We start from the raw sequence: 17,659 nt of genomic DNA, 5'->3' as shown, positions 1-17,659 counted from the left end.
ACGCTGCACGCAGGTCACGTGCTCCCATCCTATCACTCTGTAAACATCACGCCTACCTCAACAATAGACATGTTTTATGGGGGAGGGTGGATGACTGTTCTCTGCTGGTTCAGCAATAAATAGGGGCAACCTTTGTTTTGGGGGGAAAAAAGGTCAGAAGTAGAAATTATGAAACTGAGCCCTCTCTTGTGACTCATGAAGACACGCAGGTGAAAGACATACAGCCTTACCCAAGTCCCGTGCCTCCCCGACAGTGGCAGACCCAGGCAGGATCAGGACTCGAGTCTCTCAGAAATGTACCATAGACTGGGGTTATGAGAACAAAATCACATCTGGAAAATGCACAACACTTGATTTATGGCCCTCACCTCTAGAAGCCTTCTACTCAGATGAGTGCTTAGTTGAGAATATGGTCACCCAAAATAATCGTCATATGCAATTTCCCAATGAAATAAATCATCAGTCCATGCATGTCAGATCCCCTTTTGATGAAAACACCATCATTCTCAATGAGGGATCCTGAATGACCCCAGAGTGCTAGTCACATAGGATGCTTGTGGTAGTGATTACCCCGGTATACACATTTGTCCAAAGTGATCAATTTCTAACTAAAATGGATATACGTTATTGTTTGTGAATGCTACCTCAATAATACTAATTTAATGAAATAAGATACCTGAAATGATTCTTCAGTTTTAAACACAGGCCTCAAAGTGTTGGGGCTCCTGTCTGTAGCTCTTGGTTCTTAACCAGTCTCTGCCATTCCTGCCACTGTGGAACATATCTTGACTATTGCCTCTCGGCGACTTTGGAGTTAGTTTGGCAAACCACCCTCTAGATACACATGTGTTTATCAGTACAGGCTACGACTTTGGAGTTAGTTTGGCAAACCACCCTCTAGATAGACATGTGTTTATCAGTACAGGCTACTACTTCACGCAGAAGTCAGGGATCATCACAGGAGCCTGTCCCCGAGCTGAACCTGAAGAGGTCTCAACCCCTATGACGTGGGCCCTCTTGGAAGTGTGATTCTTAGTATGTATCACCTGTCTATGGAACAGATGGTGCAGCATTTCACTCCAGCTCACACCGACAGATGTGTAGGACTGTGCAGAAAGCTCCTATGACTGGGGTATGGGTGTGCATGATGGAAAAACCTGTGACGCAAAAAAAAAAAAAAAAAAAAATCACAGCCCAGGGGTGCTTGGGTGGCTCAGCCGGCCAAGCGCCCAACTCTTGATTTTAGCTCAGGTCATGATCTCAGGGTTGTGAGATCGAGCCCCACGTCCGGCTCCATGCTAGGCATGGAACCTGCTTAAAATTCTCTCTCTCTCTCCCTCTGCCCCCTATCCCACTCACACACACTCAAAAAAAAAAAAAAGAAAGAAAGAAAGAAAAAGACAATCAGAGCCCATATCTAGAAAACACCTCAATAATACTTTCTCACGTTTTAAGGTATCCAGAGCACCTTAAGAAACATTATCTCGCCTTGTCCTCACAAGGCCTTACGTACAGGCAGAATGGGAGTCACTGCACAGGGGAGACATCACTACCATCAAAGGCCTTCGGGCTGCAGACATGAACTGCTAAGCTACAGACTCTCCAGGACCCAGCCCCAAGAACTAGTAAAGGACCAAAGGTCACCAGCAGGATCCCCAATATGATTCACCAGCATGACAAGATCTGCAATCGTCCAAAGACACCTAAAATTGCAAGTCAGGAAATAACCAAGCCATATTTTCCTTTTCCATTGTTAGCTCTGCATTCTAAAAGAAATTACGATGATTAAGTCATATTAAAATAAATGCTACTTTCTGCCATAATTCTTCAAGTAGCATGTTAACTTAATAAACCAAATAAAAAATAATAAAAGGAAGTCATTCAATCAGCATGATTATTAGAAGGAAAAGTAAGTTATTTGAGGCTCTTACTCATTTTGATTTCGCTTAAGCAAGTTTTTTTAACTGATATTTTTAAATATGAAGACTCGGCAAAAAATATTAGCACTGTTTAAATATAAACAGGGTGAAACACAGTTTACTTTTTGTTTTTTTAAAGAATAACACCAAGAAGCATGTTCACATGTTTCTAATAGGACTCTATACTGTAAAGCAGAAGGGGCTAGAGTTTTAGGTGAAAGGAATTATGGGAAAGAAGGCAGTTAAAAGAAAGGGCATCCTTGGATTACTATTGGGATCCAGAAGCTTCTACAGAGGGAAATTAGGAGGAATTCAGGAATTCTTGTGCTAAGACTGGGAGACCAACAATTGTACAAAGTACCTATCATTATTCTCATTTTATAAATGAGTAAGCTGGGGCTTACAGATCAAGATTAGCTATCTTAGAAATAAATTTTTTTAAGTCTAAGATCTCAAAGCTCCCATTTCAAAAGAACTAAGCAAGGCTAAACTCTAAAACATTACTAAAATTCTTCAAAATGCCAGCATGATGGCTGCAATGAGATTTTAAGGGGGTTCATTGTGGTATAAAACATTCACCTTGTCAGGCCCTGTTTAGCACAGACAAAATTAAAAGACTTGATGTATCTCTTTGTCAGACAAGGTATGAAGAGAAGCTATGCTGCATACAGAGATTTCTAGAAAATTCTTCAACCACCGCACACTTATTTTAATCAAACCTTCACAAAGATGAACAGTACAGTACTTCTTCTCTAGCTGAGTGGAAACAGAGGCCATCTTTGACTTTTGTATATTGGTCTTTCATACAGCGATGTTCCTAAAGTGCCTTCAAATGCTCTCTCTTAGTTAAAGGACTATAGTATTTCATGCCTCCATATGGTGTCCTTTTACTGCTTCTCAGCCACCTGTTACAACCCAGCAGCACTACCAAATTTTGGTACTGGGAAACTTAAATTTTTCTTTGCATTTTTGCCTTCATTTGACACAAATGCATGAAAAATAGAAATAAGGAAGTAGTAGTAATGATAAGCATAGGCCTCAGACTGTATAACAAAGATGGGATCTCTAGGTACGTTCAAAGTGAAAAAATCCTGGATCTCAATTGAACACATCATCCAGATTTAAACAAATTAAACCTGTGGTGCAATAATGGGGAAGGAATGGAGGGGAGAGGAGGGGGGGGCGAAATGTAAGGAATATATACCGAATTCTGAAAACAAATCAGTGAAGAATGTTTGTAAAAGGGAAGGGATAACTAGTACATTATAGTATCTTTTAGCTCTTTAGAACCAGAACTATCCCCAAACTCTTGCCACTCAAGCCACTTTTCAACATGGAGAAAACGATACATGAAAGAAGGGACTTCCTGCACTTTCTTATGTTTCCACTAAATAAACAGAGTAGTAACAGGATCCAAATACCATGTAAAAGCCTCTTAAGAGAATAGCACGGAGGACATTGGGAGAAGGAAGGGAAAAATGACGCGGGGATATCGGAGGGGGAGACAAACCATGAGAGACTGTGGATTCCAAGAAACAAACTGAGGGTTTCAGAGGGGAAGGGGTAGGAGGATGGGTGATCCCGGTGATGGGTATTAAGGAGGGCACAGATTGCATGGAGCACTGGGTGTTATATGCAAACAATGAATCATGCAACATTACATCAAAAACTAATGATATACTGTATGGTCACTAACATAACATAACACAACATAACTAATATAAAAGCCTCTTTAGAGGTCATGGTAAGTAGCATTGGACATGGTTCCCAATATGTACTCCCCCCCCCACCCTCCGCACAGCACACACACCCTTGTGTAATCACTCCCCCCACCCCGAGTGTAGGCTGCACAAATGACTTCTGGTGAACAGGAGACGGCGACAGTAATGGGATGTCCCTTCCATGATTCACTAACAGAACACTGTGACTTCTGTCTTGCTAACACACACTCTTTTGCCTTTTTGTTGGCTCACTCTGGTGAAGAAAACTGCCATGTGCAGATGCCTACATGGCAAAGAACCAAGGGAAGCCTCCACCTATCAGCTCATGAGGAAATGAATCCTGCCAACAACCACATGGACAAGATGCTTCCTAGTCAAGACTTGAGATGACAGCAATCTTTTAAGGAGACTCTGAAACAAAGGATCCAAATAAGCCACACCAAGATTCCTGACCCACAGAAGCTGTGAGATGATAAATGTTGTTTAAACATATTTATTTTTTTTTAATTTCTTTTTTAGTTATTTATTGGACAGACAGAGATCACAAGTAGGCAGAGAGACAGGCAGAGAGAGAGAGAGGAGGAAACAGGCTCCCTGCTGAGCAGAGAGCCCTATGCGGGGCTCGATCCCAGGACCCTGGGATCATGACCTGAGCCGAAGGCAGAGGCTTTAACCCACTGAGCCACCCAGGCGCCCCTGTTTAAACATATTTAAAGCAACTAAGTTTGGGGGCAATTTGTCATACAGCAGTTGGTAACTAATACAGACTTAAAACATACACAGCCAACAGGTCATAAACAATCGAGAATGCTGTTGAAAATCAAGTATTCTGGCTGAACAAGTTGGTATCGCAAGCAAAAAAGTAACAAACCAAAACTATATAGCTCTCTGTCAGTTAGTATGACAAAGTATCCAGAGTCATATATTACACATTTCTCTGTAGCTAGAATATCTATGATACCATTTTCTTTAATCAACTGAACTATATCTGACTCTTAAGTATTGGCAAGTTTATTATTATTATTATTATTATTATTAACCTCTAATAGAATAAATAAGTCATTAAGTCTGTAACCGAAGTGACTTTTTGACAATCCTAAAATGTTTAGTAGATGTTAACTAATAACTAAACTCAAAAGATTACTGGATACAAGATTATCTTCTCCTACAACTAGATCTTACAAAATTTCCATGTACCATGTTTGCAGATAATATAGTTACTTGTGCCCATAGACTTCAAAAGAGTACAAATTCACCCACTACTGTGAATGATAACTACCATTCAAACCCGAAGTTACAGAGTTTTAGGATGGGATGCCCACACATTTTTTTTTAAAGATTTTATTTATTTATTTGGCAGACAGAGATCACAAGAGGCAGAGAGGCAGGCAGAGAGAGAGGGTGAAGCAGGCTCCCTGTCGAGCAGAGAGCCCAATGCGGGACTCCATCCCAGGACCCTGAGATCATGACCTGAGCCGAAGGCAGAGGCTTTAACCCACTGAGCCACCCAGGTACCCCCACAAATATTTTTTAAAAGACAGAGCAGATCAGGGCCCTGGGGGGTTTACTCAGATCTTTCATTCCATAAAGACCTAGCATTTATCATGTGTTAGGTACTGAGATATGAAAGTGACAGAGATAGTTTAACTTATAGTTCAGTTTATGCCACTGATCCAGTAGCAATACTGAGAAACTAAGGAGCCATAAATCCTAACCACACTATGACTTAGCTAGTATTTCTCTCGTCACTAAAGAATAATAAGCAATTGCCAGATGCTTTGCTGAAATGCAATTCAAGTAACTTAAAACACAAACAATATACCAACACTAGGAATACAAAAATTAGTAAGATATGATCCTTGCTCCCCAGAAGCTCATAATTTTGAAAAAGGGATAAACTGTATCTTGGCACCCTTCCAGCCTACCAGAATAGTCATCTAATAAAAGTGAGTCATCCTATATTTCATCTTCTTACTCTTAGCTATATCCTGCTGTAAAATTAAAATATATCTTTCTTCCCTTGGTGTTTACAAGTTTCAAATATTTATAGACTCATGTCTCTACTTCGTTGTCTCTCAGCCAAGATGAATATCTTTAGCTCCTCTCCTCCTTTCCTTTTAAAGCAATTCCTTAATATAAGTAATCTTTTTAGTGACTTTATTTAAATTCTCTATTTCTGTTTTAAATTCTGGCATCCAAATGACACAACTAAATACTATTTCAGATATGTAATCAATCACAATAAAAAACCCAATCTTCTTTGATGATATAATGCCTCTGTTTGTAGAGTCCAAAACACTGATTTTTTAATTTACTTTTTAAATTTGGGGGGTTATACCATTACATTGCAAATTTATATTTACTCTAATGCCTTTGATTGTATGATCTTGCAGGTTTCTCACGTCAAATGAAAATTTAGAGATGGTACATACTCTGAAACAATTGTAACCAACAAATAGTATATATAAGGCAAAATTTCTTACAACAACAGGAAATGAAGCATTTAAAAAAAACAACACTCCTGACTAAAACACAACTCTATTAAAATAGGTTCACACATAAAAAAATTTTTCAAATGTCCCCATCGTGTTTTTTTTTTTAAGATTTTTATTTATTTATTTGACAGAGATCACAAGTAGGCAGAGAGGCAGGCAGAGAGAGATGGGGGGAAGCAGGCTCCCTGCTGAGCAGAGAGCCCGACCCATCATGTTTTTAACACCACATTCATATTTGATATACTTCATATTTCTATACTGACTACAGAATACATCTAAAGTAAACATACAATTTAAATCTTCTACTCCTAAAAATACTTCAGCAGAACCATGACAATACGGTCCAAGTATCAGGATTCACGATCACTGACAAGAACTGAGCAGGCTGTCACGGGGCAGAGTCCTACTGATTCAAAGTTTCAAATATTATTAGTTACTTACTTGAAGAAAAGAGGCATGCAGTGAATGCAAATTATGAATGTGCTATACAAGGTCAGAACCACATTCAGAATATATTTTTTTCAACCTCATCCTATGGTTGAGGTAATAATAAGAGTGGCTTCTTTAAAGGGAAAAAAATTTTCATTCTGGGAAAAAAATGTTCATTCTGTTATTACCATTTTTTTTTTTTTTTAGTTAACTCTACACCACATGCAAGGCTTGAACTTGCAACCCTGAGATCAAGAGTTGCATGCACTACCCACTGAGCCTGCCAGGCACCCCTGCTGCTTGCGAACTTTTAGCACTTAAGAACAAACAAACTCCCAGGGTGCCTGGGTGGCTCAGTCGGTTAAGCATCTGCCTTTGGCTCAGGTCATGATCCCAGAGTCCTGGGATCGAGCCCCACATCAGCCTCCCTGCTCAGGCAGGGAGCCTAGTTCCCCCACTGCTTGTGCTCTCTCTCTCTCTATCTCTCTCTCTCTGTCAAATAACTAAATAAATCTTGGAAAATAAATAAATAAAATCTCCCTAGCCTGGTATCTTTGGCTTTCTTGATCAGGTTCTAACCAATACCTTTCTGGTCTTAACCACATACTACCACAATTTAGCTTATCCATATTGGAATCAGACAGAACTCCATACGCTTTCTGAGACAATTTCAAGACAATTTTGAGGAGGAATTTCTCCCCTCAGAAGTTTTTACACCCAACACTCCCTTAGGTTACCCTCCTCTCTCAAATCTCTACTTACAATATCAGTATAGTCGAGAGGTCTTAGGTGCCAGACTCAAGCTTCGCTTCCTCAAGTCTCTATTTCAATTCTACTTATCCTTCAATGTCTAGCTCACGTGGCAGTTCTGTGAAGCTTTCCTTTCTCCTTCCGCCCCTCACAGCCTCTTCTAACCTTGAGGAGCATTTAGTCTGTGCCTGTCACATAGCCACGATCACATTCTTTCTCATCTAGTTTATAGCAGAGCTGTTTGTGCCCATGGCAGATTTCTTCTCTCAGAGTAAAGTCCCGAGGAGAAGCTCTTCCATGCAGTCATCTCTGTACTGTCCCCATCCCTCATGCTTTAAACATACAAGGTAAGAATAAGCGTTTATTATAGACAGTGTGTCGAAATATATAAATATGTTACTTGATCCAAAAGCATACCATAATAATCAGTATTCTTACTCACATTCACTCACTGAGGAAATATTTACTCAGTACCTGTTGTGTACTCAGGTACTACTAGCGTGCCAAAATGAATCATAGACCCCGCTCTCTCAAGAAGTATATGGTCTAGAAGATGTTCTAAGGTACCTATATATACTGCTACCATACTAACAGATAAGTATCATAAGAGAAGTAAAGAAGTACAACAGCAACCATCAAGAAGGAAAGATTATTTCCAAGTAGGAATGGATACGAGGATAAGTTTTAACATTTGTCCAAGTCTTCAAAGACAGGTAGTATTGGAATATGAAGAGACGGGGTAATAAGTAAAGGCCATTGAAGCAGGAAATCTCCAGACACAGGGAACAATCAATGGTTTAATGGTACGGTGTAAATGAAAGATGATAGGGATAAAGAAAAATTCTAAAGGCAGTTGGAGCTATATCTGTTATGACCTTGAAAGCCCAATAAGGAACTAGAGCTTCAGTCTGTAAGCAACGAGGAACTATTTCAAAGTTCTTGTAGGGGTTGTGTAGTTATTTAGAAGGTCCAAAGCGGATGGAACAGGGGCTGTGTAGTTATTTAGAAGGTCCAAAGCGGATGGAAGGGAAAGAGACTGCAAGGAGACAAGCTGAGAGGCTAGTACAATCCTTCAAGGAAGAGATAATAAAGGCCTGAACTCGGAATGAGGCACTAGGGATGGAAATGGCCAAACCGAAGAGATATTTTAGAGGTGAAACCAACAACACTAGGCAAGGTCTAGACGTATAGTGCAAAGGTCTGCAAGGGGTAAAAGAACCTTCTAGGTTGAGAGGAGGGTGATCCCATAAATAAAATAGACACGAAAGCAGCAGCAAACCAACTAGGAGAAAACCGAGTCCTAGTCATACTGAGTATTAGTACACTCACGTGACAAGATCAGAAATAAAATCTGTTAATCTATGCTGTTCAGAATAAAATATACAACTTTGTGAAAAAAGAGAAGAGTTGAAATTAATCTTCAAGAAAAGATTCTGACCAATGATTCAAACATGATCATGAACTCAAAAATAACTCACATCAGTTATATTAAGCACACAGCAAATTAATATCAAAAAAACCATTTACGAAGAAGGTTTTGAACTGGAATGACCTCATGTACCCATGTAAAAATGTGCTGATTCTGTGGTTTATAGTAAAATGACCAGGTGAAAGTCTTTGGGAATAGTTCAAAATTATGAGGTGAAATGCATCTATTGAACTGGGAAGTCCATCGTTGTGGTTACCTTCATTGGGCTTCAACTTAACTTCAATGTCACAGCAAGAGATGGTCAAGTCAGATAGCAAGGGGTACTAACTAGATGTCCTTGTGTATTCATTCCTCTCTATAACAAATACTTCTCCTCAATTAGTAAAACTGAGTCAACCTAGATTTATCCCTAGAATTGCCAAAAGCCTAAGAAATAATGATCATGGAACCACTTTTTTGAGGAGAGTTGGGGAATAAAACTTCCAATTATAAACTCATGGGTATTACAACTATTCAGTAACCATGTTTTCTCTCAAACAAACCAAAAAGATCTCATCAACATAAACTAACGTGACAATAATGCAAAGATAACCAGAATTTGACATTAATAAATGTTTGTTACATGTGTACTGAAAAAAAAAGTAAAAACAAACATTTGATTTGTTGATAATCCTGATAACATTTATTGATAATACTGATAACATTCTGTTCACTGGATGCAATGTCATTATTTCAACTTAGCTCTTAAGGAAAAAAAAAGACAATGAGAACTCAATCTTTAATTATTAATGCTTTTACTAATAATGAGCAATAATATAAAAAATGGATTGAAAGGTACTTATTTCACATATGACTATTCATTAAGATTATTACCAATCATTTGTTGAAAACCACACAACATTTTATAGTTATGCATAAATACAATGGAAGAACATACACCAAATGTTCATAATGGTAATCTTTTAACTGTAGGCTTATGGGTGATTTTATTTCCTTCCCTTTTGCTTATATGTGTTTTCAAAATTTTCTACAATAATGTTTATAATAATTGCACTAAGAGGAAAAAATATTTTTTAAGAGAAGGTAAAAAGTCGTATTGGTCAATTTAAAAGAAACATACTTACCAGATCTCTGTGAAGCACCCAATTTGCATGGAGGTAATGGATACCATCAAGAATCTGGTAAAGTAATGATTTAACCATAGATCTTGGCAACTGCATGGGCTTTTTATTTGCTTTTGATGCACGGTGAAACTTAATAATATGCTAAAAATTAAAAAAAAATAAAACATTCAAAATAATATATAGTATTTGCTAATATTTGTATCAATAAAACACAAGTCTACAATAAACTCTCTACATTTAAAAATTACTTATTAAACACCAATAATGATGCAAAGAAAAATAATCTGAATACCAAGGTCAACCAAATAGAACCTATATTGGTGGTCAGTCAACGTGACAATGTTATTGAGGGTATAATGACTAGATTTATTGAAACCATCAAGATTTTCATTAAATAAAACTAAAAGATAAAAAGCATTGATACTTAAAAGCCTACATAAAAATAGCACTAGTTATATTCTCTATTGACAGAATGAAAGACTAAAAAAAAAGAAGACCCTGTAAATCTTTACTGTTCTTTTTTTTTTTTTTTTTTTAAAGGAAACTCCATGCCACACATGGGGCTGGAACTCACACCCCTGAGATCAAGAGTTGTGTGCTCTACTGACTGAGCCACCCAAATGCCTCTATATCTTTACCATACTATAAAAAGTTAGCACTTAGAGCATTTGTGTAATGTCACTGACTATATGTACATTTGAATTATTAGAAAGTTCTAACTTCTTTGGCACAGCATGAAATTAGGTTACATTCCTAGTAGTTAATATTAAATATGAAATCACTAGGAAGGAGGAGGGAGAGAAAAATGGGAAATTCAATCCCACTGAAATAAATACAACTGCATCAACATATTCATATGTTTATGTCCATATGCTATTTTGTAGGTCATGAAAACATTATAATGATAGGGAAGAAATGCTCCCTGTCCCCCAAACCTGCATCTACACCTCCACCTCACCCCGATGCAAAACATGACATAATGGGTATTAAAGGCCATTTAAACCCCTATTAAACAACACTGGTAGCATTGCTCCACTAACTCTAAAATGGTCAGATGGCATGGAAAAATTTTAAGCTATTTACATAGCTTTCTTGCTTTTTTTATAAATTGTTCAACAATATGTACTTTATTTAAAGAACTAATAGAAAATTAAGGTTTATACTATAGCAACAGTGTCCAAAATATATATACAGTATGAACTACACATATATAATTTTCAACTTTTTATAGCCCCATCAAAAGAAAAAAAAAAGAAACAAGTAAAATTAACAATGTATTTTAACTAACACAGCACATTAAAAACATGATCATGTCAACATACAGTCAATATAAAACATAGTGAGATATTTTTTGTTTTTTTCCTACTAAGTCTCCAAAAGTCAGTATGTATTTTATATTTATAGCATATCCCAATTTAGACCAGCTATACTTCCGGTGCTCAACAGGCACATGCGGCTGGGGGCCGCCATGTTACAAACAACAGGTCTACAGGACCTGATACTCCAACATGCTACATGTTTTTTCCTCACATCATTGATATTCAAAATTAATGTTATCAAATAAACCTTGGGAGAAATATAAAGGATACAGAGAAATGGAGAAAACATAATTTTTATGAACAGCCATGAGAAAAATTCACTGGAGATTCTTGTCAATATCCTATAATAGCATAAATTCTTAAAGTTCCTTCAAGACCTGTAAGTCTGTTAAAGTTACTCCAAAACAGATGTGCCATATTTATAAATGACACACCACACTATGTTAAGTCAAAACTTAACTACCAAAAATTTGGACTTACTGCCAAGTCTGATTTTTTTTTACTTTTAGCAACTCCTTGGGTAAAATGTTTAAATACCCTGATTTCTAACATAAAAAATTTGGAATTAGAGTTTTTGGCTAATATTCATAAAACTATACATATATACTTCTATATAATTGGCAAAATGCTGCAAGAGACTGACCTTAACTTAGAAAGGGAAATTACTCACAAGTACATCACTGGTGAAATCTGAACTACTGTGTGTACCACAAAAGAAAGCAATTTTCACTATACGTTATCAGTAAACTGTCTTTGATGACTTGCCTAAAATTAGTCTCACACACATTAACACTTTTGAAGCGACATTTCTGAATGTTACAAATACCATCTTCTCAGTATATGACAGCGTTTATTGCTTGAGTTCTCTTAAATCTGCATTTGCATTTAATACTTATTTTAAACTCTGGTCAACAAAGCAAGTTTTCCTTCACGTGCATTAGCAATATGCAGCATTACATACATCTGTTTCCCCGTACCTAGATGAAGAGTCCTAAAAAGAGAGCGAGTTTAGACTTACCCACAAATCGTGTTCCGCATAATCAAAGAGCAGCCACACCTTCCTGTCACTGTGAGAAAGGAACACCTTCTGCAAGGCGATCACGTTAGGGTGCTTCAATTCTCGCAAAAGCTGAATGCAAGAGGAAGAGAGGGGGTCACTATCCTGTTTGCAAGCAGGGGGAAATGATGCATTTTCTAGTGAAATCTTTGATAATTTAGACAATCCAGATAAGCAAAATGAAAGAAAAAAAAAATACCCCTCCTCTGAGATAAGCTCTGGCCCCTCTTGGTGCATACCCTTCAAATTCTTTTTCCCTGTGTATGCGTGTGTTTTCAAAATGGGATCATTTTAAACAGTAAAATGTAAAACAGTAAACAAAAGTAAATATCGTATCATGAAGTAATTAAATATAATCTGGAATGTGCTTTTTTTTTTTTTTCAAACTATCGAGGGGCAGGAATCATGTATTAATTCTGGTTTTTTCTACCCTAGCACAGTAACAATCTCTATACTTACCCATGCCTAGAATACATGTTTGAGGTTTTTTAGAAAAGCAGTGAGTATAAGGTAATGACTCTCATTCCCACTGGTTAAAAAAAAAAAATGGTGTGGAGAAGAGGTCCCATAAATTTAGAGAATAAGGAATAGGCCCTCACAGAGTAGAAGCTGGACCCTGATAATAAGAAGAAAATCATAAGAAGACAGACCAGATCTGCAAGTGAAACCTTAGCCCTTGGCAAGTAACAGGCAGCTGCTTGATAAATTACTTAGCAACAACTTTCACTGTTCGAGGGCAAAGCCTTATAAAGACGCCTGCCTGGGGTGTTCCTTAACCAGGGTTCAGATTTAACACTAACATGCTCAACTTGCTATTTTGAATGTCTTTTAAACGTAAAACTCTGTGGGAGATACAGAAAGAGGGAACGAAATTTCTACTGAATACTTTTTGGGTGTAGGATGATTAGATATACATGCTTTTCTCTCATTTAAACCTTCTAACAACCCTCTGATCCACATGGAACCTGAGGGCCAGTGTTATAAAAATAACTTGACCAAAACCAAACATCTAGAAAGAACAGCAGTTTGGATTTAAAGAGATCTGCCTAACTCCAAAGTCCATGCTTTGTGCACTATGGCTAAAGCCCTTGTCTTCATTTCCTACAGTGTAACAGGCAAGACAGACATACAAATTGATCAATGAGGCAAGAGAAAAATTGTTTACCCATTTTAATAACTTAATTATTTTTTTCCTAAGTGCCTGAGCTGGAATCCTGTTAAAAAAATAAATAAATAAAATTTTAAAAAAATTGTGTGGGGCACCTGGGTGGCTCAGTGGGTTAAGCCTCTGCCTTCAGCTCAGGTCATGATCTCAGGGGCCTGGGATCCAGCCCCGCATCAGGCTCCCTGCTCAGCAGAGAGCCTGCTTCCCCCTCTCTCTGCCTGCCTCTGCCTACTTGTGATCTCTCTCTGTGTGTCAAATAAATAAATAAAACATTTCAAAAAAAATCGTGTGAATTCCATCTCTGGAAGTTTTATAAATTACCTCCCAGTTGCTGAATTCTTTGCTACTTTCAATGCTGTTTCCCAGTCCTTCAATTCTCTCAGTTTGGTTCTGTCCTTCAGCTTTTTCTCTTGGCCTGCTCTTTCACCACCTTGCTGGAAGGTGGTGCTCTACCAGGTATAATTTGGGCATGGTTCCCGGATAGGACTCCCTGGGTTCTCCCACAAGCCACCTGCCCCAGAACACAGCTAAGAAGCAAGAGTTAGGATGGGCTGGGCTGCCCTAAGACACTCTTCTACTTTGCACAGTCTGCCTCAGGGTTCTATGCACATTTCCTACTAGATCTAGGTGGGAAAGGAGAGCTGGAAAGAAATATCCAGGGAAGACATAATAGTCCTACTCCCTTGGTGAGCAGGGAGGGCAGGGGGCCGTTAGGCGAGTGCTCGGCTATCGGCTGCTATCTCTGCTCCCACTGCCTAAGAAAGGTGAAACAATCCTGCCTCTTGCTTCAGATGCAAATGTTAGACATGATATGCCCCTAATCAGTGACTGTATCAGAGAAAGTGGGGGGATGCAGAACTATACCCAGACAGTTTTCCTGTTTGTGAATGGTTTAGGCTCCTACACTCAGTGGGTTAATGTTTAATGACCCTATTTGCCATGGTCAACCTTCAAGCACTTGAAACCTGGTGAGAGGCCCTCCTGCAGAAGCAATGTCTTGTCCCCTCTCTGACTCTTGGTATTAATGAACTTAGAGAGTTTGGCTTGATGAAGTCTCTACCCAAAATACGTTCTCTTTGTTGCCTGCAGTGGAAGGGAGGTGAAACTCACTTCTGCATCTACACCAGGCTCTGACTCGTCCGGGAGGGAAGGGAGGTCACAAGCAGCAGTATTTCATCCATATCTCTAAAAATTTATGTTTTCTGTGACTACAAACTGGTGATCCCTCTACAATGCAACCAATTTAGCTCCCACGTTTAAACATTATTTTGAATAGGTAAAACATTGACATGGTCCAAAAATCAAAAGTACATAAAAGGATATACACTGAGATGTCTCATTACCATGCCTGGCCCTGGTGACTGTAGTCCTCTTTACCTGCCAGAACTAACAACTTTTATTAGTTAATCCTTCCAGTGTTTCTTTATGCCAATAAAAGCAAATATGAATATATATTTTTATCTGTCCTTATTTACTCAAAAGATAGCACTTAACTTTCTTTCAATACAATCTACCCTAGAAATTCTCTCCACTATCAGTAGACAGTTATTAGTAGGTAGAAATCTTTCTTTTTCTTTATTACAGCAACAATGTATTTCTAAGTCTTTTCCTTTCTAGTTCTTTTTTTTTTATTGTGGTCAAGTGTGCATAACATAAATTTACCATTTTAACCATTTTTAAGTGTACTGTTATCCTTTGATACTCGTTTTGCAGAAATATCTCGCTTGTACTAACATGAAGCTGTTACAGTCTTTATTCATTCAAGTAAGGCAAGGGGTACGGCAAAGGCCAAGTAACAGTGAGCCTTGTAAGCCATGCGTAAGTGTCCCCAGCAAGGGTCTCTAATATCACTGGGAGTTTGCTAGTCACAGGGGGTAAGTGGAGAAGCCAGCGGATATTAAAGGTCCCACACTTTGACTATCCTGTGCATGTCTTATGGTCAGGTCACCAAATGAGGAAGTCTAAAGGTGATGGAATTTAAGACGACTCCCAGATTTGGCTTCACGGAATCATCTGTATTTCAGGTGTATTTATATCGGTATATTTTTATACTGCTTTAACTGTTTAAACTGCCCCCCATTAAACCTCGAGAACAACGTTTAATGTATCCCTGTATCCCCGGGGATGAACGCAGAGACCAGCACATAGAAGAAGCCCTGTTTTTAGTGATCTCACCTAGCTGGAGGGCTTTCAATGTCACTAGTGTGCAGGAACTCCCAAATGTTTTTCTCTAGCCTGCACATCTTCCCTGAACTCCAGCGATGTGTATCCAACCGCAACATCTCCACTTGAATGTCTAAGGACCCAAACTGAGGTGGTGATCTCCACCTCCCCTGTCCTCTGCCCCAACTGCTCTTTCCCTGGGCTCAGTACTTAGCAGCCTCATCATTCCAGTGACTCAGGTAAGCAACTTCATCTACTTTAATTCTCTTCACAATGGCCTCTTCTCAGCGAGTCTTTCCTGGTTCTTCTATTTGTAATTATAATCGCCCTCTGCACCTTTATTTTTCTGCAAAGCACTATCACTGTCAGAAATATTACAGCTCTATATTCCTTATCTATAATTCTAAAGAGCTCAGAAAACAAAGGCTTCTAGGAACTCATGTAGGAAAAAAAAATTTAACATCAATGAAAAAAAAATACACTGTCAAGGACACACCCTTTCAGGTTATCAGATTCTGATTCTACCGAAGCTACTTTACAACTCTGTACATTAGAGACAACTGATAACAATGCAGGATAATTCTTGTCTATACACGTGCAAACTGTCCTGTCCAGGAGAGGTTCACTGACCTCCCTCTCCCATTATGGAAAAGGCAAGTTCTGCCTCAATTTGCCCATCATTTTAATATTCCTGATCTATAAATATGTCTAAGAATTCTCCTTTGAGTGGGCTATACCATCTACTGGTTTCCTTCATTTAACAAGTTAAAGAAAATCTTCAAATATTTTCCTTTTATATCTGTATCATATCATAATTCTACCTTTTTGGAAAACTATCCTTTGATACTCGTTTTGCAGAAATATCTCACTTACACTAATGTGAAGCTGTTACAGTCTTTAATTCATCTAAGCGTGAATGATCATACTTCTATACTAAAGAATATTAACAGGTTTGATTACTGCTTCCCTGGGTGCTAGGTAACATAATATATATACCATATTATCTTTCTAAAATCTTTTTAAATTTTTTGACTCTAAAACACATCTGGTTCCTGAGGCTTCATTTAAGGAATTGGGGGCCTAGGTATTGTTTATTTATTTTATCTTGTTTATCGTCTGTCTCTCTCCATTAACCTATAAGCCCCATGAAGGCAAAGTTTTTGCTGGTTTTATACCCCCCGTGCTTAAAATGGTGCCTGGTACATAACAAGCACTCAATAAATATTTGTCACAAGAATTAAATCTACTGAACTTACCCAGTTCCTACAGAATAAACCAGTAAATAGCTTGGAATATTATAAAACTTCGGTATCCTTCCAAAGGTGTTTTGAATGCTTTTGTTTTTAAAAAACTGAACAGACTATGTCTAATATGGCTTTTCTAAGGATACTGACTTTCTGCAAGCTACATCTATTTTAAGCTTAAGAAGGAATAGTTCTCTCTACTAGTGCCCACACTACCAGAAGCAGAAGAGAGCTGCCTTGATGTGAAGAGCAGACACATAGCTCTTAATAGCTCAGGGTGAGGTATTTCAGCAGCACAGAACCTGAAACGGAAAAGGGTGCTGCAAGAGTGTTTCCTGAAAGGACTACGAATGAAATAAGTGCTACAAAATTCTGAAGAAAATGCACACAGGAAAAGGGGACCGGCGGGACACACCTAAAAGAACAAAACAGAGATGAATCCCATCACTGGTTAATTTCAAGGCTAGTTTGCTAACAGAAGGCTAGACCCTAAATAAATACCACACAAGAGTATATTCTCTACCCCGATTTACTGAAGCCGACAAATGAAAAAAAGGAAATTTCTCTACCACTCATTACTGAAAAAACGAATGTCCAATAATAAGAAAGCCAATAAGTGAATTACAGTATATCCACGTATTATAGCCTCTTATGCATATGCCAAGAGTTTTTAAATACATGAGAAAAGACTTACACTATAATATTGTGATGTAATATAAAAAGGCTGCAAAATATTGAACGTCTGTAAAATAGGAACTACATCAAAACATTAATATAGTATCAGGGTGGTGAGATTAGGTATGATTTTTACTTCTATTTTTCTATTTTACAAGTTTTCTATAGT

The 17,659-nt window shown here is 38.1% G+C and overlaps 1 protein-coding gene across 2 annotated transcripts in view; it reads right to left on the bottom strand.

Moving 5' to 3' along the window:
• CDK19 (cyclin dependent kinase 19) overlaps positions 1 to 17,659 on the bottom strand; it is a gene marked incomplete at its 5' end in the record, with an annotated part of 160,991 nt that overhangs the window by 34,505 nt on the left and 108,827 nt on the right. For both annotated transcript variants that reach the window (XM_080806930.1, XM_080806931.1), the window contains 2 exons: positions 9,868 to 10,008; positions 12,205 to 12,315. In XM_080806930.1, the coding sequence (XP_080663056.1) occupies positions 9,868 to 10,008; positions 12,205 to 12,315 (252 nt within the window). The remainder of the gene's footprint in view (positions 1 to 9,867; positions 10,009 to 12,204; positions 12,316 to 17,659) is intronic.

The sequence above is a fragment of the Martes martes genome, assembly GCF_963455335.1.
Source record: "Martes martes genome assembly, chromosome: 6".
In the NCBI taxonomy this organism is placed as follows: domain Eukaryota; kingdom Metazoa; phylum Chordata; class Mammalia; order Carnivora; family Mustelidae; genus Martes; species Martes martes.
This window is presented reverse-complemented; position numbering and strand designations above follow the sequence as displayed.